The 27,092-nt window shown below is 37.4% G+C and overlaps 2 protein-coding genes across 2 annotated transcripts in view; both read right to left on the reverse strand.

Annotated features, from left to right (window-relative positions):
• The window catches only part of LOC139733546 (uncharacterized), a 93,185-nt gene extending 90,207 nt beyond the window's left edge, over positions 1-2,978 (reverse strand). Inside the window, exons 1-2 of the mRNA XM_071644352.1 lie at positions 2,385-2,978; positions 1,291-1,452 (exon numbers count right to left, since the gene is read on the reverse strand). Coding sequence (XP_071500453.1) covers positions 1,291-1,452; positions 2,385-2,978 — 756 coding nt within the window. The remainder of the gene's footprint in view (positions 1-1,290; positions 1,453-2,384) is intronic.
• Positions 2,979-3,563: 585 nt separating this feature from the next.
• Positions 3,564-24,430, reverse strand: LOC139733547 (uncharacterized). The gene is made up of 6 exons (XM_071644353.1): positions 24,105-24,430; positions 12,139-12,432; positions 11,256-11,603; positions 10,679-10,804; positions 10,208-10,282; positions 3,564-4,068 (listed from the first exon to the last, which is right to left on the reverse strand). The coding sequence occupies exons 1-6, from the start codon at positions 24,169-24,171 to the stop codon at positions 3,569-3,571; spliced, it is 1,410 nt and encodes a 469-aa protein (XP_071500454.1). The 5' UTR covers positions 24,172-24,430; the 3' UTR covers positions 3,564-3,568.
• Positions 24,431-27,092: the final 2,662 nt, after the last annotated feature.

Consider the following 27,092-nt stretch of genomic DNA (forward strand, 5'->3'; position numbering starts at 1 on the left):
TCCTTGACATTTTAGGCAGCCGATAAATGTGAAAAAACGGGAAATTTCTATTGCATATGGGCTGTGCGTGCGTATATGCGCGCGCGCGTACGCGTCCGTCCAATTTTTTCAATTTTTCAAAAAATGCTCCAAATGGTCTGAAACGTGTGCAAAAAAAATTTGAGCTCGATTTGAGCATACAAATATTTCAACGCGCGCGTACGCGCACGTTTTAAGAGAAAATATGAATTTTGAGAATATGAATAGAATGCGCATAAATTGAAGTGTATGTGACGTAAATTTCATTGAAAAATTCCATTCTATTAATGAGATATGAATGAAAATGTGTTTTCATATAATGACGTCATAGTGACGTCACGGTCGACTGATCACAATGATACATTAGATTTGTCGTCTTTGGGACATGATACATATATGGTATGAGTTTAAAATTGATACTCTGAGAACTTTGTGAGTAAGTAGATACACAACTTTTGTCCAGAAATAAGAAGAACCAACAAAGAATCCGTACAGATACAGAAGGTGATCCGAGAGGACACTCGGATCACCTAACAAAGAATCCGTACAGATACAGAAGGTGATCCGAGAGGATACTCGGATCACCTAAAGAAGAACAAAGAATCCGTACAGATACAGAAGGTGATCCGAGAGGATACTCGGATCACCTAATGAGTGGTTCGCACATTTCCCGACAAAAGCCCTAGCGTGGCTTTGCAGCCTGGACTTACCAAACCCGGCATATTTCCGTTAAAGCAATTTCGATATTTGCACATTTCCAGGCAAGACGTTCACACATTTTCCGGCTCCACAAGACGTGAACATAAGCATTACCTCTATACGAAATTACATTTTCAAATGTAGCCAAGGAGGTGCTACGCGCGAGCTAGTACCTCCTTGTGTATACTTACCATTTTTTTTTCTTCTTCATTTTTAGGCTATTCATCCACAATAAAGCAGTGATTTCTCGACCGAAGTCTATTTATTTTGTTGTTTCTTGTTGCTGTATATATAAGTGGGTTTCTTTACCAACGTGTGTTGCATCTTGTGCAAGACTACCCATTTACATGCTGTCCAGGTGACCACAGGGGAATTTAAGACTCAACAGACGACGCCCTGTCAGCTGGATTTACTACGCATTGAACGCATAATAACGATAAGGAGAAGAAGTGGGAGTACAATGAAATGTATGCATTGACTCTCTGAAATACTTAAATAACACACCATCAGATTCTATAGTCTGAACATTATAACACACGTACGTGTTGTAGAACTATACTGCTAAGTTCTTACCTCACAGTTCGAAGCCTCTGCGCTGAGAATGTTGTAGAAGTCCATGTGAAATTGTGACTCACATATGACTACTTTGCTGAGTACACTCCTGGAACACATACCCTCTGCCAAGTCACGTGACACAGTTCTTCCGCATTTCACTTGGATAATTTCCAGTGATGGCTGATTGGAAGGAATATTAATTGACAGGTAGTGAAGAGTCGGTGATGGTGGAAAATGTACATGCAGTTGGTTCGGAGGTGGGAAACTCAGAGCAACTGATATAATTTTGATACACTCAATCATATCATAATTTCATTAACCAGAGCTTATAAAAAAAAAAAGTTTGTTAAACTTGTTTTATTGTGACAAAGAACTGAGGAATGACACTGACGTGACTTCATCAATGTTCATCAACACTCATATTGTGAACCGTAAATGTACTGTATCGGTCTGGTACTCTGCAGATCACGTTGGTAGTACGGCATATCACAATCACATCACTGTCACATACAAAGCGTCTTTGGTAAAATCATGATCACACTTAAAAAGATTTTAACCAATAGCAGCTTTGAAACTGTAACTTGTAAGGGAACTTTCTTATTTTTGGAAAAAGTTGCACTTTTACCCCAGTGAAATCCAATATTGATGCTACGTATGACAAAAGTGGAAATTATTCCCTAATGTTGACTAAGTCAAACTTTTCGAAAAGGCCAATGAAACACATTCACATAGTTTACCATCAACAAAAATCCCATGGTGGTTTAGATTTTTTTAACATTTTAATTTATGTATATATTTTAATTTATGTAGCGAAGTTTGTTGCAACCTCATTGTGAGAGAAAACATCATGTCATATGTTTACAGCAATGACATTATGTTCAATTTTTGTTCACAGTTATGCGTTTTAGGACTTCAGATCTTACACCCATAATAGCAAGTAATAAGTTGATGGGTTTGTATTTAATTACACACGGGCGCGCACCCACACACACACACACACACACACACACACACACACACACAAAGACGCATAGTCACGCTCAGAAATGCGTTGTCATTATGTACTAGTATTTCAGCACTGTTCAAATCGAAATCCTAGCTTAATCACTCACCACTTGGTTAAAGCGCACCATAAAAGCGATTCCTGAATTTGTATGTTCTGGCGAATATGATGACAGTTCGTACTTTTTCCGTCGTTCTCCCACTGCTCTAGCGCCCTCCTCGGTATGATATTCAAACATAGAGTTTATATGTTCATATCCTGGCACATTTGATGAGAGTGTGTACTCTGTCCATTGTTTTCCCACTGCTCTGGCGGCTTCTTCAGTATGACATTCAAACGCAACGTCAACGCAGAAATCACGGTATCGACGATCACCAGAGTTATTTCGATCAGAGTCTATCAAGCCTTGGATGATATCAAGACCGAGTTCATTCCCTAAAGCTGAGGTGAAGTAGAGTAGGTAGCGGAACTCCTGACGTCGACTAAGACATTCACTTTTCACCTTGTCGTACTTGGGCCGATCATTGGCAAATAGATTTTCAATATACAACGCTGCAATGTATTCTTGGAACAACTTGTGAGGAAACGAAACCGTTGATGCAACAAAGGATGAAATGTTGACATCCCGCCGACGCTCCCTTGTGATGACATCTGTTTCTGTAGTCAAAACACCCACGCTGCAGCATGTTTCCCATGGCATCATGACAATCTCTGAATTGTTCTTCAGGGAATGAAAGATTCCTGTCCAATAAACCGTTAAGTGCAATCTCACTTATGTCTTGAATTGCCCTATGAGCTTTCTTCAATAGCTCAACAACATTCTGATTCTGAAGATTTCCACAAGTTTTTGATGCGAAGTGTTCTTTTAAGAAAGAGATCATTTCTCCAAAGATTTTCGAGAAAGTTTTCAATTCGCGCATTTTCTCTTGTTTCTCTTCACTGCAATCGTTCCACATAAGGCAAAGCATTGCACAGTAGATAGGAAATGGGGCCATGTTCGACCGGATGACTTCATTTTCTTCCATGAAACTTATCAAACTTTCTGCACGATTAATCTTCCCTCGTATCTTAAAGTACCTCTTAATGTAAGCTGATAAATTCTCCGTGTTAAATCCTTCTACGTGAAGAAACGTGTAAGCGTCAGCAAGTTCCTTTTCCATCACAAACTCGTCAGTTCTCCATGGTCGCGTGGTCACAATTACTTTGCATGACTTATATTGCTCCATTCTTAGAATGTGAATGACCTCACTGCTGTCTTCTCCACGTAATTTTCCGTTATACTCGTCAAATCCATCAAAAATAATGACTATTCTTTTTTGGATTTCTTAAAATATAGTCATCGATCTGGTACGATTTTGCTGGATTTGAATCGGAGAGATAGGTTTTCACAATACCACCAATACTTCCTTTGTTAGTGACATCTCGAAGAGGAATTAGAATCACCATGTCCAGATCCTGGAAAATCCGTCCCTGGCACCAGTCCCAGGCAATTTTAGCACAAAGTGTTGTTTTTCCGACACCCCCTTCACCCTGGATCAGAAGGCGCTTTGAAATATGTCCATTTTCATGGTTGGTCAAAAGATCACAGTAAGTTATTGGTGTCTTAGTGATACCTTTGCTAGTTCTGTCTATTATACTTAAATTGGTATAGATTTCATCCAACTCAACACGTTCCATAAAGTTGAGTGGATCCACAGTGACCTTCCGTCGTGACATACGGTAATACGCCTTTAGCTCTTCTTTGCACCGCAGTACCTGTTCATTAGTAAGCGATGATGTTCCTAAGGGTGAAGCTATTTGAAAGACAGAAAACAATTTGTTTGTATAAACAATGAAAAATCTTCTTTGCGCTCAGTTGATTGTGGAGTTCCACAAGGAAGTATTCTAGGGCCGTTACATCTTATTATCTACATCAATGATTTTCCAATATCTTCAAATGTTCTTTTCTTTTATATTATTTGCAGATGATTCTAATCTTTTCTTTTCTCATTCAAATCCTCATACATTAGTTGATGTCATGAATATAGAATTGAACAAGATAATGCAATGGCTAAGAGCAAATAGATTATCGCTTAATTTGCAGAAAACAAATGTGACGTTGTTTAGTAATACCCTTGATAAATTGCCACATGATATAATTTTGAAAATGAAGTGATAAAACAAGGTCTATTCTGTTAGATTTCTTGGTGTAACTGTAGACAGTAAGCTTTCTTGGAAACAGCATATAGATTGTAGGCCGCACTATTTCCAGTAACATAGGTGTAATTGATAAAGTAAAGTTTTGTTTTTCTGTCAAAAAGTTGCTAATGTTATATTCAACGTTAATTTTACCTTATTAAACGTATGGAATTGTAGTATGGGGGAAATACACATTCAACTTATTTGGATAGATTATTTTTGTTTAAAAAAAAGCACTTCGAGTAATATGTAATACCTCCAAACATTCCCATACTGACGGATTATTTGTGGAGAATAAGTTTTGAAAGTAAGGGATTTGTATTATTATTACCTTGGTCAATTTATGTACAGTTTGTCTAATAATTCACTTCCTTTAGTTTTTGAAAATATGTTTAATAAGAATAAAAATATTCATAAATACCCCACTCGTCAAACAGATGAATATCATTTGCCCCTCACCCGAAATCTATTTACAAAATCCACGTTTATCTACAGTGGCCCAAAATTTTGGAATTCCCTTGAGAAAAATATAAAAGATTCCATTAGTTTGAAATGATTAGTTTGACTGTTTGGAATTGTTGTTCTTTTTTCTTCACCCTGCATCGAGAATGTTGACCTGCCCTTCGCTCTCTCTACTCCCCCTCTCCCCCTCCCTCCCTCTCTTTCCCTACTCTCTTCTGTGTGTGCACAATGTATGTGGATGCATACATGTGTGTGTACGTGCGTGTGTGTGCGTATGTGTATGTGGGTACGTGTGTGTGCTTGTGTGCATGTGTATGTGTATGTCTATGTCTATGTCTATGTCTATGTGTATGTCTATGTCTATGTGTATGTGTATACATGTGAAAGCGTATACTTCATGTAACCATCCGATTCGATTGAATGAAAACTGTATACTTTCAATGATTAGCTTGTACGGTACATGTATCGTTGTATTGTGTTATAAAGTCATATAATTACAATTTATGTATTGTAGTAATGTAACGTAAGTGAGGGGACTCCAATCTGCAAGTTCACTTTTTAGCAGCCCCTCAATTTCCATTTCCATGAAGTTCTTTTAAGAACCAATATGTATTATTATGTTCCAATATATGTAATCATGTCAAAGTGTATTACCTGTGTTTGATAGGAAATGAAAATTAAAAAAAAAACAACATGCATGTGAACATGCACGTGTGAAATGAAATGAAATGAACATGAGTGGCAAATCATTGACACCAGATATCATTATTGGTGTGAAAAAATGCATTTTATGTCAAAATGCATGGAAACAAAAGTTGCACTTTAGTGATTTGCAATGACTTTTACCAAAATAATCAAACAATCACTCATGATTCTAGAACATTTAAGCATGGGTTATTGCATATTTCTCTATCTCGTTCTTTTCATGAGCATATAGTGAAGTATTTGATAATTGATATGTCCACCACCCGCAATGACCAGCCGTCATCTCCTCCTCATACTGTTAACTAAAGTTTGTACTTGGCGCTGCTCAATGTTGGCCCATGCTCTCTGCAAGATGCGCTGAAATTCTTGCAGTGAAGTGTCATCTTTCAACTTCTTGCTCGCTTTCCACTTAATGATATCCCAAAGATTCTCTACTGGATTACAGTCAGGGGATCTTGCAGGCCACTCTATACGTTCGATGCCATTTCCCTCAGCAAACTGATCTACAACTTGAGGGCATGATGCAAAATGCCCACAGGCACATTAATGTGATCAACCTAAATTGGAATTACAAATCACATGGCTTTTACCAATATTTTCATGTTGAGAAGGCCTATTGTTCAAAAAGTATGCATAACATCTGTTTAATAGGGAAGCACATTGTACCTGAAGAAATTCCTGAGAATTACACAATTTAAAAAGATCATTTTGATAACTTACATAGGAAATGTATACAATATGCTTCCTATGGCCTAAAGTGCAACTTTTTTCCCCATGCATTTTGACATAAAATGAATGGGACAAAAACAGGAAGTAAATCACCAAAGTAACAACAATGAAGGGATTATCAGATTACACTAAAATTGAGTATGCCTCATCAACACATTCTGTCCATAATTAACGCCAACTTTCAAAGCAGTAGCCATATCCTTTCAAAAGTTATTAGAGTTGAAATTGAAGAGTGTGGACAAGGTTTTTCAGAAATGAAAAAGGGATTCTAAAGACACACCTGTTGCGACACGGATTGTCGCCCCTACACGGATTGTCGCCTCCTGCTCGGGGCGACAATCCGTGACGGGCGTTGGCGGCACGGATTGTCGCCCCCTACACGGATTGTCGCCTGGCGACAATCCGTGTAGGGGGCTGGCGGCACGGATTGTCGCCCGCCCTCGAAGCACATTTTGCTGGGTAATATCGTTCTGGACATAATCATTGAAATACTAACACATAACTTACATGGCTACATCCATGCAAACATGCCATGTAAAAAGTCATGGTGAGGTTTCAAGGAAGTGTCTATGTGCGCGTGCACATGATAATTTAGTGTCCGTTTGTGCGTGTGTGTGTATGTGTGTGTGTGTGTGTGTGTGTGTTTGTTTGTGATGGAAGAATGTGTTTATTATGTCAGTTTTTTGCGTATGTGTTTTTTAGCTGCGCGTGGGGAGGGATACCTAGTAAGCTGTTGCTGGCATAAACGTTGATATTGATTTTATCAGCAGCTTTGAATTTGATGAGTTTGTTCGGCAGATTTGTATAATATGAATTCGGAGTGGACATTGCGTGCGGGCAGATGCTGCTTTTCTGCATACGGTTCATTATGTCTTATTTATCAACATTGGGAAATCGTTTCATCAGGAAGGAATGTGGTATCGGTTCGGGTGTGCGTCGGTATGTGAGAAGGGGGTTACATTTCGTTATTGCAAAAGTTTGTTACTCTGAAGGCTCATTCGTCCGAAGGCTCATTATTCCGAAGGTTCGTTATTCCGAATTTCATTTTTGGATCAACGAACCTCTAGGTATAGGGAATTGTGTGTTTTGGATATTAAAATGAAGCCTCGGAAAAAAACGAAACTTCGGAATAACGGGACCTTCGTGTGTGTGTGTGTGTGTGTGTGTGCGTGTGTGTATGTATTTGGGTTGGTGAATGTGGGTGTGGGATGATTTAGGTTTTGTTTAATCAGGGGTTGGTGGGTTGGGGATGGGATTTGAAGAAGGATAGTTATAAATGGTATGACAGATGTTGGTAGGATTTAATATTTAGGATAGATGTAGGCCCTAGATTTGTTTCGGATGGGGAGGGGAGGGGTGGTCGGGTTTTTTATGACTGATTTCATTCTAGATTCGTGTAATGTATTTGTGTTTTTTTTTTATGTATATGCCCTTGTAAGTAAGAAGGTGTTACATGATCCAAACCAATGTATTCAAGGAATATACGTTTGGTAGGGCCCTACATGTCAAACATTTCTCGTGAAGAAATTGTTAGTAGGGTTGGTCTATAATCGTGTTATCTATGTTGAAGTGAGATTATTTGTGGTATAAATTGACAAATTGATTTGTTTCTGTTTCGAATTGACATTTGTAACTTTTTTTTTCATGTTACACCCAGAATGAGTCGATTTATGAATGATAAGAATGAAATCAATGAATATCAAGGAAAAAAATGTTGAGTTGGTTTATTTGCATTATGAGGATTTGTTTGAATGTTTGTTGGTGTTTGTTTGTATTACGTATGTATTAGCGGTGTGCAATGGCAGTTCGTTTGTGCTAAAATCAACTAACGATTGACAATTTTTTTACGGCGTGTGGAAATTATTCGCTCGTGCATAAAGCATGCCAAACCTATTCTGGGACAAAGAATAGTGGTATGGACGTTCTAGTTTATAAGACTGATGGAGGAAAATGACTGCAGTGAAAAATGAACAAGGACAAATAACATTTGGGGAGGGTACCTGATCCCTCGTACGTATTTTCTCTCGGTCTCTCTCTCTCGCCTAGCTAGTCTGGTTCCAGACCCTTTGCCAACTGGACTCCGCGGCGACGAAGTCGCCGCCCCGCGACGAAGTCGCCGCCTTTGCGAAAATCAACTTAAACTATACTAGTTTTCGACGTTGAGGGCGTCAATATCATGGATAGCGAAATAGTATGGGCAGAGGGTCTGGAAGCCAGACTATCGCCTAGCCTGCCTCACCGCCGATATTGGTTCAGACACCCATACTATTTTTAGATCAACGCTGGTGTGAATTTCTTAAACACGTGCTCATGCACTCTGAAGGCGTTTGTATTGCCACAGTAGCGCCGCTATATGCCACATACACACGTAAGCATACAGGCACACGTATACACACAGACAAACAAACCACTACCACTATGACCACCACACATGCACAGTTTCTACATGATTATTGTATTATTATACTCCAAACACACACACATACACACATTTACACACACACACACACAGACACACACACACACAACAAATCATACACATCACATATCATGCAGCTCACAATACACACACACACACACACACGCACACACGCACACCCACCCACCCCCCCCCCCCAACACACACACACATGCGCATAACTTACCAGTCATACCCATCCCACCAAAGCTTAACACCGGAGGAACCACCCCGAGCCCGGGGCGACAATCTGTGACGGGGCGACAATCCGTGTCGCAACAATTTTTTTTGCCAACACGGATTGTCGCCTTCGAGGTCAAAAACTGGGAACTGCACAAGCGTCACGGATTGTCGCCAGGCGACAATCCGTGTAGGGGGCGACAATCCGTGCCGCCAGCGCCCGTCACGGATTGTCGCCCCGAGCAGGAGGCGGCAATCCGTGTAGGGGCGACAATCCGTGTCGCAACACACACCTAATCACACTATTCTACCCAAAATGTTAGCGATAAACTGCTAAAAATACACACACTTTTCTGCCCGTTTTATGATACTAAAATTTAGCATAATGTAAAGAAGACCCGCTCTTTCAGAAAATATGAAAAAGTCAAGTTCGGCTAGGTTGACCCATTTCACTTATTTTCACTCCTCACGCAAAATCAGTGTGTGCGACTTTATGTTCGCTTTGAGGTGCACGGTCACATATTGTACCTTTTAAGGATAATCGACTGAAATGGAAATATAACTATAAATACACAGTGCAAATGCTGCAATGACAACTAATCCTTAATGCATTATTTGCTATACCGTCGGAGAATAAGAAACATCTCGGCAAGGATTAGTGACCTTATCTTTTAATGTTCAAGAAAAAATATCATAAATGAGAAAATCATAGTAACCGGGAATGAAATTTGTGAGAAGGATTATTTCTTCATCAACGCAACAATGAATTTCATGGAATATGCAATTCATAACATTTATCTCATGGAAGAACACAGAAACCAGCGTTTCACTGCATCATTTGTTGTAAAAGGATTAAAATATGAGTTTATGTTATATTGCAATGATATCTAAAAAAAAAAGAAGAAGTATTCGAGTAATCGAGTAATAAAATCAGTTACACTCAGAATTTTGGTTTTATGTTAATTGAACTATCAATTATGACTGTAATTGTTTTATGCTTGTATTGAATTATGCATGCGTCTGAATTATCGAGTCATATACATAAAGTCCCTCGGTTTGAGGATAAAAAAATACGGTTCATGGACTTCCAAGGCACTATACTCTACGTCGTTTCATGAGATGACACATAATTTTTCTTTTAATGTTTTTAACCACATTTATTATGTGAAACAAATAATTGATGAATTGATGAACGGATACAATAAGGACTATTTTCTTACTCAGCATTGATTCGTCTTCCTCATCAAATCGCTCTGGTTTATTTGGTCTTCGCCAGCACGGATTCCAGCCACATCCTGAAACATATCATGAACAATGGTAACAACATCACTGATATTAGTGTTAGATATATACATATTATATACATGCTGCCTGATAAGCACTTATCTATAATTTTATGTTTATCCTAGAATTCTGTCTTTACATCTTCCACTACGGGCATTTTGTTTAATTACAAGCCTATGCTGAATACGTCAGACAACTATAATGAAGAACTGGTTTATCAGCACAACTTCCAACTCCCTAGCACCTTTTAATGGGTTAAATGTTGATGAAAATTGACTGTTATTCAATTAAATATTGTAACCAGTGGCTTCCTATAGTTCCCCCCGCACACACACACACACACACACACACACACATGCACACAAGGATGAAAACACGTTCAAACAAGAAGTATCAAAGATCTACACCTTTTCTTGGTAAGTAGTCCGGGTGTTTGTTTTGAAGATACTTTCCAACAAGGAGAAATACGATGATAAGGACAGCAGGCAGGCCAATGGCGAGTCCAATGATGAGAGCCAAATGAGCGCGTTTTCCTGAAATTTAATACAAATATAAACAAAGATGATGCACGTTTTCATTCATGACCGGATGTAGAAGGCAATAAATAAACGGGTCAATATTAAAAGGTTGACATTCTGTTCTATGCTTTGCCCCAGTACCAAAAGAAAAAAAAAAGAATTGATTACACATATTACATTACTCATAGTGTGACAAAATCATAATTCAGAGGACACCCTGAGAAAAGTTGTTAGTTGGTGTTTTTTTTCTGTTTTGCTTTTTTCTGTCTTCACTTGTTATAAGTTATAAAACTTTGTTTTTCATTAGTAGACATGATAATCGTGTGTGATAATGTTAGATTATCCAAAATGTCGTATCAGATTTTACCGTGACAAAGATATTAAAAATCAGAACATTTGTTTAGGTTTCAGAACGTGTTTACCTAATGTAATTCAGAAACAAAGAAGTTTGAAAGTTTCACGGAACCTGATACATGTATAGGCAGAATGGTGATTTCTCTGGTCGACGTTCCATTCAGCGAGTCACCGGTAGCCACGCACATGAAGGTTTGCTCTGTCCCATGTTTGGCTGATACAGTGATTGTCTCGAACCTCTCGTATGTGCCGTCAGAAAGTGTGTTCTGTTGTGAAACCACGGAATTCAGTCTCTTACCCGACTCCTCGGTCCACAGCATGGACACGTTAGGTTTGAATCCATTCACCACACACGTAAGATTTAAAGAAGGGGTGTTGGAGGGAGATTGATATGTACACCGGTTTTGACGAGATTGACTTCTATCAGCACATTCCTCAATCGTATGTCCTGATGCCATCGCTGGGAAAATATATAGGAAAATCAATTTCAAAATTACGCGAATTTCGTATTCAATTTCAAATTATTGTTTTTTCGCTCAGCAAAGAATTGAAATATTTTTAGCGGACCTCCATCCTTTTTGTGGAGAGAGTTTCATTTTTTTTTTCATTATCTACCGTGATATCTGATTTTTTTGTGTTTAAATTTGATTTTTATTTGATTTTTGCATTATTCATTCCTACAAGAATATAGCAGAACGTCAATTTATCAAGGTTTATTGCCATTTGAACAAAGAAAACACACTGAAATAATTATGTTAAAGTTGGATATAAATGTACAGCATTTCTCCTCAAAGAATGAAATAAAAGTGTTTTACGACGTAATACGCCCTAGAGTGACTAAAGTTAGGTAAGCCCCAAAATTGTGCGTAACTTCCGCGTATCGTTGAAGCCTGTTACACAAAACTCATGTGTAAGTCTGTCAAAGTAATATACGAACATTTGCTCAAAGTCTTAAACCATGCTTCTCAGTATATTTTTGTCCCAATGCGACTTACAGCTAATCGTCACGATGGTGGTATTCTTGGACGTCTGCTGATCTCCTAGTGCCACTTCGCAATAGTAAAGACCTTCATCTGCCACCCGCAGGTCGGTGATGACGAGGCTGAAATCATTTTCCATGTTGAAACGTTCCTTCCTGCTTTCATATGTCCCATCGTTGAATGTAGCTACGGGCTCCCTCAGCTCATCGTTCCAATACACAATGAGAGGATCCTCCTGAATGTCACATCGTAGTCGAATGTCTTCCCCTTTCCATCCCCGAACAGTGGGGGCAGTACCTACCACAAACGCTTAAGATAGAAATTCTCGAGTGTCTTAATGCGTGTATATTACAAGATTCGTTCCGTTTTCTTTCGTTCATTTATATAAGCTCGGCAATAAGATTCAGTCAAGGCTGTTTTTCTTTATGTTCGTTTCGGATAAAAACATACTGAAATTTAGTAAACAATACAAACATGCTTTAGATTAATACAAATTATACAAAAAGTAAAAACAAAAAAGAATGTGAAAAGCAATACGAGATAATCGTAAGTCCATAGTTAATAAACAAATAGATTATATAATCATACAACATTACTGGGTTGATGCTTCTTATCACTATAAATCACAAGTTACACTGTATTAGTTGTATTTTTCAAGCTTTCGAATTGTATGTTTGTTTGTTTTTTACTATTTTTGCGCAAAGCTTGTGTCCGCATTGTTGTGAGACTGCCGTGCAGGCATGCCTTTCAAATATTGTTTTTTTTTTTACAAATCTCTTAAGTAATCTAGCCTTTTATATAGTTTTTTATGCCTCTGCCACGTAGTGGTGCCGGAGGCATTATGTTTTCGGGTTGTCCGTCCGTCCATCCGTCCGTCCGTCCTTCCGTCCGTCCGTCCGTCTGTCCGTCTGTAATGAATGTTGCGGACAGCGTAACTAAAAAAACCTTTTGAGGTATCGTAATGAAACTTTGCATGTATGTGTATTAGGGGGTGAAGTTGTGCCTTTTGGGCACATATGCTCGAGGTCAAAGGACAAAAGGTCAAGGTCAAATACGTAAAATTTCACTATTTCCATCATATCTGTGCAATGTCTGAAGATATTTTCTTGAAACTTAGTGTATACATGTATTACCCAAATGAGATTCTCTGGTAAAGGTTTGGGGTCATGAGGTCAAAGGTCAAAGGTCAAAAGGTCAAGTAGAATATGAAAACTTCACTTTTTTCTCCGTAACTTGGAAATTGTTCAAGGTATCTTCATGGAACATAGTATACATACATTTACTGACTGGCAGTGATTATCTAGAGAATTTAGGGTTCATGGGTTCAAAGGTCAGGGGTCAAAGGTCAAGGGCAACACTTCAAAATTTTACTATTTTCCTCATTTATGCAATGCCACCAGGATTTTTTTTTTTTTTGGTTACACTTGGTGTATGCATGTATAACCTGATAGAGATTCTCTGGAAACTTTTTCTTTTCTTCTTTTTTTTTGGCCTCAAAGGTCAAAAGATCAAAGATCAAGTGAAAGTGCTGAACTAACTTTTTCCTCCATATCTCGGAAGTGGCTCCAGTTATCTTGAAACTTTCTACATACTTATGCATGTTCTGCCTGACAGTGATTATCCTATGAATTGTAGTGTCAAAGGCCAGATGAAAATGGTAACAATGTACTTTTCAATACAGAAATTGCACTCTTTCTCTATACCTTGAAAATTACTCCATGCATAAACTTATGAATGGGTCAAAGTCAAGTTAAAAGTCCTTAAATCCCCAAATACATGCTCTCCTATTTATCCAATTGCACCTAGGTCAAGGAAGGTGAACATTCAACACTTTTCTGACAAACTTGTCATTATTTGATATTTTGCAAATTTTGTGAAAATGTAATCACACATTGTCCACGAGTACTATAGACCTATTAGGAGAATCATGCATTATGGCGGAGGCATACCAGTCGCCTTAGCGACATTTCTAGTTGTTTATGCTTCGCATGCAATGACAAACGTTTTAAAGACAATTGCAAGCTTTTTATGAAGTAACTTTTACGATATTTCATTTTCCCCTTTTTTGCGTCCAAATGGCCAGTAACTACATTACATTCAAGGTCTCAGAGGCATGAGTTGAATACATAACCATGACAATGGAGGGGGGGGGGAATTAGAAACGACTTGGAAAAATTAAGGCAAGTGACAAAATGTGTCTCGCCCATTTGCGTAGAAGAAATTGATGTTTTACTTAAATTTTGCACTATCCTGTTTGATACCTGTATTTTTTTTCCTTTTTTTGTGCGGATATTACTTCCCATGTTCATAGTATACATGTTGTCTATTTCAAAATGCATTTTATGTACACTGTATAGTTCTTCTCCCCTTTTACTTATATGTTGGCTTACACTTAGTCTCAACAATGTTGATGTCACACGATAGGGACGCTAGCTTCCGGCTCTATGCCGCCCTCCCTCGCTTGCACTGGCGTTCCCTCTGATTTCCTGCACACATGGTATACTGCATACTCTTTGCATCCTCAGCATACCGTCCAGTACATATCTCTGTTACCTTTCTGTCTGATGGCCATTATTATAAAACGTTTTCGCCTCATTGATTACATTGTTATATTGTACAATTCTTGATTACCATGTACAATACTTTAATCCAAAATCTTGAACTCATTTGTTTTTTGGATGTTATATAGGAATGTAATTATTTTTTTTTCTTTTTTTCTTTCTTTCTTTCATTAATCGTTCCGAAATGTTATATCCGAAACTCAAGAAAGATGTATTTAAACCTCCTTACACATTCTCTTATGCTATTAAATTGTCGTGTTATCATTGAAGGATTATTATTCATTACAATTTTATTTCATCTAATGTAATTCTGTTCCCCATCGTATTTCTGTATCTGGCGGGAGCCCTCCCCCAAACACACTACAACATGGCTTTGTTATCCCACCTTCTTCGCTCTAGCATATCGGATTGCCTCTCGCAATCCTCTTTATCCTTTCCAATGCATGTATGTCTTCTCGGAATCCCACTGAGACACTGGATTTATTCTTGTTATTGTGTTGTGTGTGTTCTATGTCCTTTTCTGTCGATTCTTCTCACTGCTCTTACTTACCTTATTCTTCCCCTTCTCATTTCACGTTCTACGTCTCCTCAGCGATCTTCTGCTTATCATGATTATGACGTCACCCATGTTCGTAACTTACTCCAGTGTCTTGCCACATTACGGCGACTGGGTATTTTCTTGTATTGTCCACTCGTTCACTACATCCTAGTTTCGTTGATGACGCAGACTTTAAAAGATTCGTCTTGTATTCGTAATTATGGCTAATTTTTTGAATGCTCCATTTTATTCCTTATCGAACGATGCTTTTTTTTTTAATTGTTTAGGGACACAGGCTTAGACTCTGACCCAGTGAGTGGGTCAACCAGTATACGAACCACCCCTTACGATAATTTTGTTACCGATAGCCTGAACACTGCTGCAAATGAATTGCCTTTTGATTTTAGTAATGATAATATCACCCAAAATAAGTTGTGCAATTATACTACAGTGAATCAATACAAAAATATAATTCATAATTTTTCTGAGGATACATATTCTTTTTTGCATTTAAATATAAGGAGTTTGAATAAACATTTTGATGATTTAAAATTCTTATTAGAATCTGATGCAAGTCAGTCGCTATCCGTTATCGGATTAAGTGAGACATGGTTAGCTTCCAATGCAGAAAATTATTTCGCAATCGAGGGTTATAATTTATTTGTTAACAATAGGTCTGATAAGAATGGAGGGGGGGTTGCATTGTATGTAGCACGTTCCTATGATACTATTATTCATGAAGATATCTCTAGAATGGACAATATTGTTGAATCTTTGTTTATAGAAATTTTTATCCCAGGATGTAGAAATCTTATGGTAGGCGTTATATACAGACCCCCTAATTCAAATTCTAATGATTTTTTAGATTATTTTTCAGATCTGGCTAGTTCCCACGTTTTTCAAAATAAGGATTGCTTCTTACCTGGCGATTTTAATATTGATTTGCTGAAGTCTGAGCATGATAATATCTCTAGTTAGTTTCTCCACACACTTCTGTCTTCGTCCTTTCTTCCGCTTATTCCTAAACCCACACGTGTTACAGATCGCTCTGCCACCCTCATTGACAACTTGTTTTGTAATATTTTACCCCTCCCCGATTCTTTTATAATTCTTTCAGATATGACCGATCATTTTCCAATAATGACTTGTTTTACACCTAAAACACCAGCTAATACTAAACCTGTTTCATCTTTTTTGTTCAGACGTAGAGTTTCACCTGAAAAGTTAGCAAGTTTTGATGCGGCTCTCGAGAATGCTGACTGGTCAGGAGTATTTGGCAGCGATGACGTTAATATATCTTTTCATAATTTTATGGAAATTTTCAATCATCATTTAGATGATGTAATTCCAAAACAAAGAAATAGAACAGAGTATAAAAAAACACCCAGGTTACCTTGGATTTCAAGATCAATTCTTCGTTCAATTAATAGGAAAAATCGTTTGTATTATAAGTACAAAATGGAAAAATCTGAGCGATCGAAGAATAGATATACATCATACAAAAATACTTTGAGAATGATTTTACGTTTTGAAAAGAAAAGATATTATTCTAAGCAATTATCGAGATATAAGTTTGATATGAAAAATACCTGGAAAGTTTTAAAACAGGCCATGAATGTTCCGAGTAAAAACTGTGACATTGATAGAGTTAAAGTGAATGATGAATTAATTAATGATCCCCTTTATATTGCAAATATTTTTAATACTTATTTTTCAAAAATAGGCGAAAATTATGCTCATAACATTCCTGCAACAGAGACTCATTTTACTGAATTTTTAGGTCAGCGTAACTCTGATTCCACATTTTTCACACCAACTAACAGATTTGAAATTATTGATATAGTTTCCTTTTTTTTTAAAATAAACGTAGTTCTGGTTATGATGAGATAGATAATTTTGTACTTAAGGGTGTTATTTCCTCGGTTGCTGATCCACTTGCTCATATATTTCATTTGTCAATTTTTAACGGCGTGTTTCCCGATAAAATGAAATTAGCTAAAGTAATCCCAATATTTAAGGCAGGTGATAAGTTTGAAATCAGCAATTATCGCCCAATTTCATTATTATCGTCATTGTCCAAGGTCTTAGAAAAACTCATTTATAAGAGAATGATTAATTTTTTGAAGGCACATGAGGTTATTACGAATTATCAGTTTGGTTTTCGCGAGAAACATAGTACAACGCATGCTCTTTTGCATTTTGTTGATAGAGTAGTTCATGCAATTGATAACCATTCTCATTTAGTTAGTATTTTCTTGGACTTCTCCAAGGCCTTCGACACTATCAATCATGATATTTTACTTTATAAGTTATCGCATTATGGAATACGTGGGAAGGCCTTGGAGTGGTTCAGGAGTTATTTAGTTGATAGAAAACAATTTGTAACAATTAAAAACTATGATTCAGTTGTCAGAGAAGTCAAATGCGGCGTCCCACAGGGAAGTCTTTTAGGGCCGTTATTGTTCATTATTTATATCAATGATTTTTGTCGCGTATCCGACAGCCTCTCTTTTATTCATTTTGCAGATGACACAAATGTATTTTTTGCCCATAATGATATTGATTTTCTTGTTCATAAAATATTCATATTAGTTTGGGGCAACACCCATCAGAATTTATTAGACAAAGTGTTCCTTTTAAAAAAGAAAGCTCTTCGTGTTATCTGTAATTCCTCTGTATGTTCTCATACAAATATGTTGTTTGCCTCCAACAAGCTCTTAAAAATGACAGATTTGTTTTTGTTTAATTTAGGGCAATTTATGTACAAGTATTGTAATAACTTGCTTCCATCTATTTTTGATTCTATGTTCCTCAAAAAACAATCATTTCATAAATATCCCACTAGGCGATCTAGTGAATTTCATTTACCTCTTTTAAGAACGATTTTTGCTAAAAACACACTTATTTATGTAGGCCCAAATTATTGGAATTCTTTGAATCATGACTTAAAAGATGCTCCATCCATATACTCTTTCAAGAGGAGACTGAAGTCTTTTTTATTGCAATCGTATGACTCTACAATACTGAATTAACCTTTTGGCCTTTTTTTTATACTAACCTGTTTACTTTGTCCCCTATTCGAAGAATTAACGGTATTTTTTTCCCCTGGATGTTTGCAATGTTGTCATCTATGCCATTTCTTACCTATAGAGTCTAGTAGCTGACTCTCCGTGTGCTACTTCGGTTCATATATCCCTCTATTTTCTATTTTCTTGTCTTTCTTCAAGGCGTCAAAATTTCGCTTTCCCCAGCAATTATCTTCTGTTTCTCTTGGCATGCTTCTGCCGAAGATCGCTGTTTATGTTTATGTTGTTTCTGTTGTTCTGTTACTGTTTCTGTCTTGTTTGCGTTCTTGTCTGCTATTTCGTCTTCAGTTCGTCAGTCTTGTCCATCCCGTTTTGTCCTTTACAACCTTTTCTTTAGTAGTTGTCTTGCTGTCTAGTCCTGTTTTATGTTAGTTCGCGTCTATGTAAATGTATTTATTAAATTTTGTTAATCTAATTTCTAGTGGGCTTCCAGACTTCTTCCACTTTGTTATCTTTTTGTATATACGACGGTTCAATTTATCTTTTCGTTGATGTTCTTCTCCAGAGGGACCCACATACTACAAGCTCTGTCTTTTTAGTGGGTCCCTCCATTTTTCGCATTTAAAACAACGGTATACATGTATTTCGCTTTGATCACTTTTGTTTCTTTCTTGCAATACAATGTATGATTACTTTAGGTCCTCAATTGTTATACTCAAATAGGATCTGCTTCTATTAGATTATGTACGGATTTTTGTTAGTAACACTTTTCTCCAGGATTTTATTTATTTTTTTTATTTTTTTTTTTTACCCTGGTACACTGTACTATGAAGTATTCATGTAATGCACACAAGTCAGTGGAAAGTATTCATCACAATAATAAGCTCTGGAGAGGTACAGTATAATGTTGATCTATTTTGTCAACCCCCCCCCCCCTTCTATCCACCACCCCCCCCCCCCCCAACTCTGCTTCTCTACATTTTTTTTTTTTTAATAAAGTTCTTGTGGTACTAGATTTCAGTTCAAAGTAGTTGAATTCCTGAATCCTGAATCCTGGTCAGTGACGGGGCATAAATCTGCACATTACTTGAATATGAGACCATTCTGAAGCAAATAATTTTCACATAACAGTATATATATAATGTACTCTTAAATGAATCCCACAAGGATTGGAACAATTATCCCTCAGCATTCCCACTGATTCCCACTGATCGGTTACTAGCCATCCCCTTTAATCTGTTCGATAATTAAAAGTCGTTTTGTTCTTTTGTAGACAATAAGGTGATAATGATACCCCTTAAATGCAAGGATAGTTGCATGTATCTATTATAGGCATCTTTTGTAAAACTATATCAACACTGCAGGACTTCTTTTTTTTAAACCCAATGTGCATCATTCTCAAAAGTGTCCCTATTAGAAGTTTTTCCATCCTTCAATGTGCAATTTCTCATATGATAACAAACGGGAAGATATCATCAAAAATACATGATTAAAAAGAAATCTGTACAGAAATGTGACCACCACTAAGGACTCACACCTGTAAATATTATAATGAAATATCCAAAACCGCATCACAAAATCGTACCAAAGATACTAACAATCAGAGTAACATTAAGTGAAAAAAAAAATTAACTGAAAAATCAGATGAAATTATCTACTGACAGCATTTTGGATGGAAGATGAAGGCTTTTCTCATGAAATTTGAAGGGACTATTAATTGTACGCATGTATGTACAAAAAATATGTGATCTATGTGTTTATTTATTTATTTTCTTTTTTAAGTAAAAAAAAAACAAACAAACGCATAGTCTGGCTTAGCAAACCCCTGGACAGAGTTTGACCAGAACACCCCTTGGAAATTTAATGGATTGAACGGCATATCTCACTTTTACAGATTAGAGAAGATGAAAGACCTGATTCCTCCCAGCTATTTTACAGATTTTTTTTTTAATTTAAACACACGTATTGATGGGGAAATACCTGTGTGAGCCCTTTATGTGACAAAACGGGCAATGGCTCACAACGACATTTGCAAGGAGCCCTCTTTCGTCCATAATGAATCCACGTACAGCCAAGTTCTAAGCCACTCATAGTTCAAAGTTCACGTGGGATTCCCCATGCTCACACTACTGGTCTCCAGATATACTTTTCGTAGAGATCAGTGTCCACGCCACACGCAGTTAAAGCCTTGCTGTTTTCCGAATGCATAATACATTTTACTTTTATAGTTTGTATGCATTCCATGGTAGTTGCATGGATGAAGAAGCGTTTCACTGTATACGATGCCGTCAATACCACCGTGTGGAAAATCAAACGTATTGACGTAAGTCTCTGTCATGAGTTAAACAGATTGAAGCCATCAAAGGCATATACAATATAATATGCACAGTTAAAGGACTTTCGACACGCATGTCGACCGAAAAAAGAACAGTTTTTCTGGTGACTTTAGTGATTCTTCATTTTTTTTTCCATCTTGTTTTATTATGAAACAGGTCTATCCGATTCCTCCTGCCAGTGTTTTGTTTTTTTAATTCCAATAATTCAAGTTTTGTTTTTTATTACAGATTAAGGAGATCCAGTTTTTTTGCCTGTTAGTGTTAGGTTCTAGGCTACTGTGATTTGTTTCTTCTTATCGGTGGTCACCAGTACGATGCATTCATAGTTAGTATTCCATGCCAAGGTATTTTGTTTTACATTGATATTGCTATATCCAGAAATTATCTTCTTTTTTTTTTTTTTTTTGCTCAACCTGACATTTACAATCAATACGATAATGTTATTTTGATAGTCTCATTGGCTTTGCACCTTGTTATCCATCACTGCTTTTATCCATCTTTCAGTGATATGTAAAAAATGATTAATATAAAATAATCTGTAAACAAAAAAAAAATCGTGAGGAGCAATATGAGATATCATAAGTCCAAAATGAAATCAACAAATAGATCATACAGTCATACAACTGGGTTAATGCTTCAAATCGCTATCAATCACAAGTTACAAAGTATCAGTTCTATTTTTCAAACTTTCGAATTGTAGGTTTTTTTAATCAACTATTTATGCGCAAAGGTTGTGTCCGCATTGTTGGAAAATATTTGAAAAATATTGGAAATTAAATGAAAAAAATAACATAATTTTGTTTTGGATATACTATGTAAAAAAAGGAAATAGATTAACCCCTCTATCAATACTCCCGTTGGCATCGTTAACATTTGTAATGATTTTTTTTTTGTTTGTTTGTTTCTCTCGTCAATTGGGATTAAGAAAAAAAAAACGCTCTTCAGCAAAAAAACAAAAAAAAACAAACAAATAGGATCTGCTTCTATTAGATTATGTACGGATTTTTGTTAGTAACACTTTTCTCCAGGATTTTATTTATTTTTTTTTATTATTTTTTTTTACCCTGGTACACTGTACTATGAAGTATTCATGTAATGCACACAAGTCAGTGGAAAGTATTCATCACAATAATAAGCTCTGGAGAGGTACAGTATAATGTTGATCTATTTTGTCAACCCCCCCCCCCCCCCCCCCCCTTCTATCCACCACCCCCCCCCCCCCCAACTCTGCTTCTCTACATTTTTTTTTTTTAAATAAAGTTCTTGTGGTACTAGATTTCAGTTCAAAATAGTTGAATTCCTGAATCATAAAGTAGTCATTTTTTTTCCACAACTTTGACTGATTGGGGTATCTTCTAGTTTTGGCTATACAACTGAAATAGTTCAAAATGCATACATTTAAAGGGAATGGCTGGTAACTGATCAGTGGGAATCAGTGGGAATGCTGGAGGATGATTGTTCCAGTCTTTGTGGGATTCATTTAAGAGTACATTATATCTATTGTTTTGTGAAAATTATTTGCTTCAGAATGGTCTCATATTCAAGTGATGTGCAGTTTAATGTTTCCAGGTTAGCGTGCCTGGTCAGTGACGGGGCATTAATCTGCACATTACTTGAATATGAGACCATTCTGAAGCAAATAATTTGCACATAACAGTATATATATAATGTACTCTTAAATGAATCCCACAAGGATTGGAACAATTATCCCTCAGCATTCCCACTGATTCTCACTGATCGGTTACTAGCCATCCCCTTTAATCTGTTCGATAATTAAAAGTCGTTTTGTTCTTTTGTAGACAATAAGGTGATAATGATACCCCTTAAATGCAAGGATAGTTGCATGTATCTATTATAGGCATCTTTTGTAAAACTATATCAACACTGCAGAACTTCTTTTTTTTAAACCCAATGTGCATCATTCTCAAAAGTGTCCCTATTAGAAGTTTTTCCATCCTTCAATGTGCAATTTCTCATATGATAACAAACGGGAAGATATCATCAAAAATACATGATTAAAAAGAAATCTGTACAGAAATGTGACCACCACTAAGGACTCACACCTGTAAATATTATAATGAAATATCCAAAACCGCATCACAAAATCGTACCAAAGATACTAACAATCAGAGTAACATTAAGTGAAAAAAAAAAATTAACTGAAAAATCAGATGAAATTATCTACTGACAGCACTTTGGATGGACGATGAAGGCTTTTCTCATGAAATTTGAAGGGACTATTAATTGTACGCATGTATGTACAAAAAATATGTAATCTATGTGTTTATTAATTTATTTTCTTTTTTAAGTAAAAAAAACAAACAAACAAACGCATAGTCTGGCTTAGCAAACCCCTGGACAGAGTTTGACCAGAACACCCCTTGGAAATTTAATGGATTGAACGGCATATCTCACTTTTACAGATTAGAGAAGATGAAAGACCTGATTCCTCCCAGCTATTTTACAGAGTTTTTTTTTTTTAATTTAAACACACGTATTGATGGGGAAATACCTGTGTGAGCCCTTTATGTGACAAAACGGGCAATGGCTCACAACGACATTTGCAAGGAGCCCTCTTTCGTCCATAATGAATCCACGTACAGCCAAGTTCTAAGCCACTCATAGTTCAAAGTTCACGTGGGATTCCCCGTGCTCACACTGGTCTCCAGATATACTTTTCGTAGAGATCAGTGTCCACGCCACACGTAGTTAAAGCCTTGCTGTTTTCCGAATGCATAATACATTTTACTTTTATAGTTTGTATGCATTCCATGGTAGTTGCATGGATGAAGAAGCGTTTCACTGTATGCGATGCCGTCAATACCACCGTGTGGAAAATCGTACGTATTGACGTAAGTCTCTGTCATGAGTTAAACAGCTTAAATATGCACAGTTAAAGGACTTTCGACACGCATGTCGACCGAAAAAAGAACAGTTTTTATTATGAAACAGGTCTATCCTATTCCTACTGCCAGTGTTTTTTTTTTTTCATTCCAATAATTCAAGTTTTGTTTTTTATTACAGATTAAGGAGATCCAGTTTTTTTCCCTGTTAGGTTCTAGGCTACTGTGATTTGTTTCTTCTTAATCTTATCGGTGGTCACCAGTACGATAGTTAGTATTCCATGCCAAGGTATTTTGTTTTACATTGATATTGCTATATCCAGAAATTATCTTCTTCTTTTTTTTTTTTGCTCAACCTGACATTTACAATCAATACGATAATGTTATTTTGATAGTCTCATTGGCTTAAATTGCACCTTGTTATCCATCACTGCTTTTATCCATCTTTCAGTGATATTAATTTCTGTTTTGGACAATTTTTGGCAATTGTGCCTTATAGACTACCCTGTGGGAGAACAGACGCATTTTGGAAATACCAAGGCTCACCAGGCGCGCAATCAGAGACAGTTTTTTTCATACCGTAGGTCTATATAATAATTATATATATTTTTTTTTTACATTTTGTATATTTTATCTGAACGCGGAAATAACAGCAGCAACAGCATTATTAAACTTACCTTCTGCATTATGACCACTCAGCACGGTCAATATTAATAGGACAACGAGGCCGTGTCTTCTATCCATGACTGTACGTTGTAGTCGAAGACTAAACACATTTCACATAAAATGAGATGAATATGCGTTCTGATCGTTAACGTAGACCTATATGTTTTGATGTAATGTCCAAGCCTCTCTCATGATCTAAGTAACCACAGCTTTCGAGAAGGCGCAAGAGTCGAACACTTACAATGCAGCCTCCCTATATTCGAGACAAGCGTCATTCCATTGTGTACAAAGAATGCTGGTTGTTGTAAACGCACTGCTCCCAATCCGCGACGATAGCAGAGTGCATCAAACGCTTTATTTCCGTAGAGAAACATTTCCTGGCATCTCGCCAACTTGGGACCAGCGCCCAAACAGTGATCGCGATACAGGCTGTTATCGATACCAGACCTCTTCCTGTAAGGAGGTGGAGCATAATATAGGAAGAAGTTGAAGAGGTGTTTTAGCATGTTTAGGGTGAGAATTCGTTCTTGCCCTTAAATGGATAGTACATTTTGTGGTAAAGATGGAGACTCATTTATTAACTGTTCGCGTAATAATAAGAAACCACGTGTAATAAGATACACAATGTAGGCCCTATAATGTAAGATGAATTAAGAATATTCGATAAAATTCGGTTGGGGGTGATGATGACGCGGACAAAATGACAATGTATATTGTGTTCACACATGTCATCGTTAGAAGGCAAAATGTTACACGGAGCAGCGGCTGTAATTTTATTTCTTTCGTTCTGAAGCGATCGCCCACTGGATCAAACGAGGGCGCCAAAGGTGTCGAACAAAAACCAAATCAAACAAGATAAGAACAACACGTAATGATGATGCGGAAATATACACATTTCGGCTCACTCGCGCATACTAATTTAGAGTATTTTTTCAAGTCCTCAGTTTGTTGGTATAAATCGTTATGTATAAGGCCGCCACTATATCTTGATTAAATTGTAAGATTAATAAGCAAAAAATGACAAGAATTCCATGTTTTCAAGCTGAAATACATAAATTTTCGGCTCGCTCGCTGCGCTCGCTCGCCAAAATTTATCCCCCCCCCCCCAAAAAAAAGAGATAAAAACAAATCGTGATGATGGCGCGGAAATATACAAATTTCTGCTCACTCGTGAGTACTAATCTGGAGTATTTTTTCAAGTCCTCAGTTTGTTGGTATAAATCGTTATCTATAAGGCCGTCACTATATCTTGATTAGAATTGTAAGATTTGATAAGCAAAAAATGACAAGAATTCCATGTTTTGTAAGCTGAAATACAAAATCTTCGACTCGCTCGCTGTGCTCGCTCGCCAGAATTTATCCAAAAAAAAAAGAAGATAAGAACAAAACGTGATAATGACGCGGAAATATACAAAAATTTTCGGCTCGCTCGCTGCGCTCGCTCGCTAAAATTCATCTAGATTTATTACATTTAAATCACCCTCAAAAGACCCCTTTTAAGTGCTTGAAAAAGCATATCATGTGGACTTTTTTTTTAATGTCCCTACCTGGATGGGGTTGGGGTTGAACACTTTTGCAGAAATTAGGGGCGGAATTTTCGCGCTTGCCCCGGGCGCCGTTTTCCCTAGATACGCCACTGGATGTGATCATACTTCCTCAGCCCGGTGAGCAAGCGTGCTGCTGCATTCGGTACTGCTTGAAGTCTTTTCAAGGTTGCAGATGGATCACCAGCAAGAATACTGTTACGAAAAATCCAGTTTTGATGTTATGAATGAATGGATGTTTTATGCTGCCGTCCTTGAAAGCAGATGTCGAATAGCTGCGATGCTACGAAGCTGGAAGTAAGCAATCTGGCATACCCGCGAAACATAATAATATCCATCCTCATAGACTGGTCAAAGTAGACCCCAAGTTTACGGACGCTTTCTGCAGAAGAGACGTACACATCACCGACCTAAAAATCCATGGACACAATCTTGTTTCTCATTTGTCGAGAAGAAATGATGAGACATTCAGTCTCGTCGTCATGGAGTTTCATGAAGTTCTTTACCATCCATTGTCGGATATCTGACAGGTATTTGGTCATCCCATTTGCTGCTGCTGTTTCTTCAGCTGCCATTCTTGGATCAAAATATGTCACATTAAATTGAGTGTCATCTGCATATAATTGGGGTTTTAAACCATGTTGACGCGCCATATTCCCAAGGGGGAAAGAGTAGTGGGCAAAGAGTAAAGGTCCGAGGACTGAACCTTTTTGGATGCCACAGGTCAGGAAGACCTCCTCTGACACAGTTCCATTGATGTTCAAATTGTCTTCGGCAAAGGAGATAAGATCTATACCATTCAAGGGCAGTGGCGCCAACTTTGTAATCCTGCTGCGCCCTGTGGATGAGGAATTTGTAATCAAATGTGACAAAATGCAGCTGATAGATCCAAGATAATTACCATGGCTGCTTCCTTGTTGTCAACTGCTCGCAAAATGCCATCATCTTTTTTTTTTTCAGAATGGCTGTCTCTTCGCTGTGATGTCTCTTATAAGCAGACTGCATAGAGGTTGCAATCCTGGAGATGTGACATTAGTCTTCCGGCAACTACTTTGGCAAGGAACGGCAAGTTAGATATGTCGGTAGCTGCTCATCTCATCCGTATCTATAGATGTTCTCTGCAGTACAGGAGTGACATGGGATAGCTTCAGCTCATCTGGATGGAAACATTTCTTCCTGTAAGGAACTATTGATTATCCTGGAGATAGGAATGGCCATCAGTTCGTAACTCTCCTTAAAAACTGAGGTTTGGATCAGGGCTGGCGGAGCGTTTTCAAAAGTGTGGGTTCCCACTTCCGGGTTTCATGAGCTAACAAGCAAACCCCCCCCCCCCCAAAAAAAAAAAAAGGATCCTCAGCTCATCTCTCCCCTTCCATTTCCGGGCTACTTCAGCTGACAAGCAAAAAAAAAAAAAAAAAAAAAAAAAGTGTGGGGGCCCAAAGTGATGACACCTTA

The sequence above is a fragment of the Diadema antillarum genome, unplaced genomic scaffold, assembly GCF_040938485.1.
Source record: "Diadema antillarum isolate AM-2024a unplaced genomic scaffold, OU_Dant_1.0 seq00000481_RagTag, whole genome shotgun sequence".
NCBI lineage: Eukaryota > Metazoa > Echinodermata > Echinoidea > Diadematoida > Diadematidae > Diadema > Diadema antillarum.

Bases quoted from the DNA above. Each gene is read 5' to 3' on its own strand.
- LOC139733547 (XM_071644353.1), bottom strand. From the start codon at position 24,171: ATGGATAGAAGACACGGCCTCGTTGTCCTATTAATATTGACCGTGCTG. The intron at 10,283-10,678 runs GTGTAGATCTTT...GATATGTTTCAG, and splicing joins GGACTACTTACCAAGAAAAG to GATGTGGCTGGAATCCGTGC. The intron at 4,069-10,207 runs GTAAGAAAATAG...TCTTTCAAATAG, and splicing joins GGAAGACGAATCAATGCTGA to CTTCACCCTTAGGAACATCA.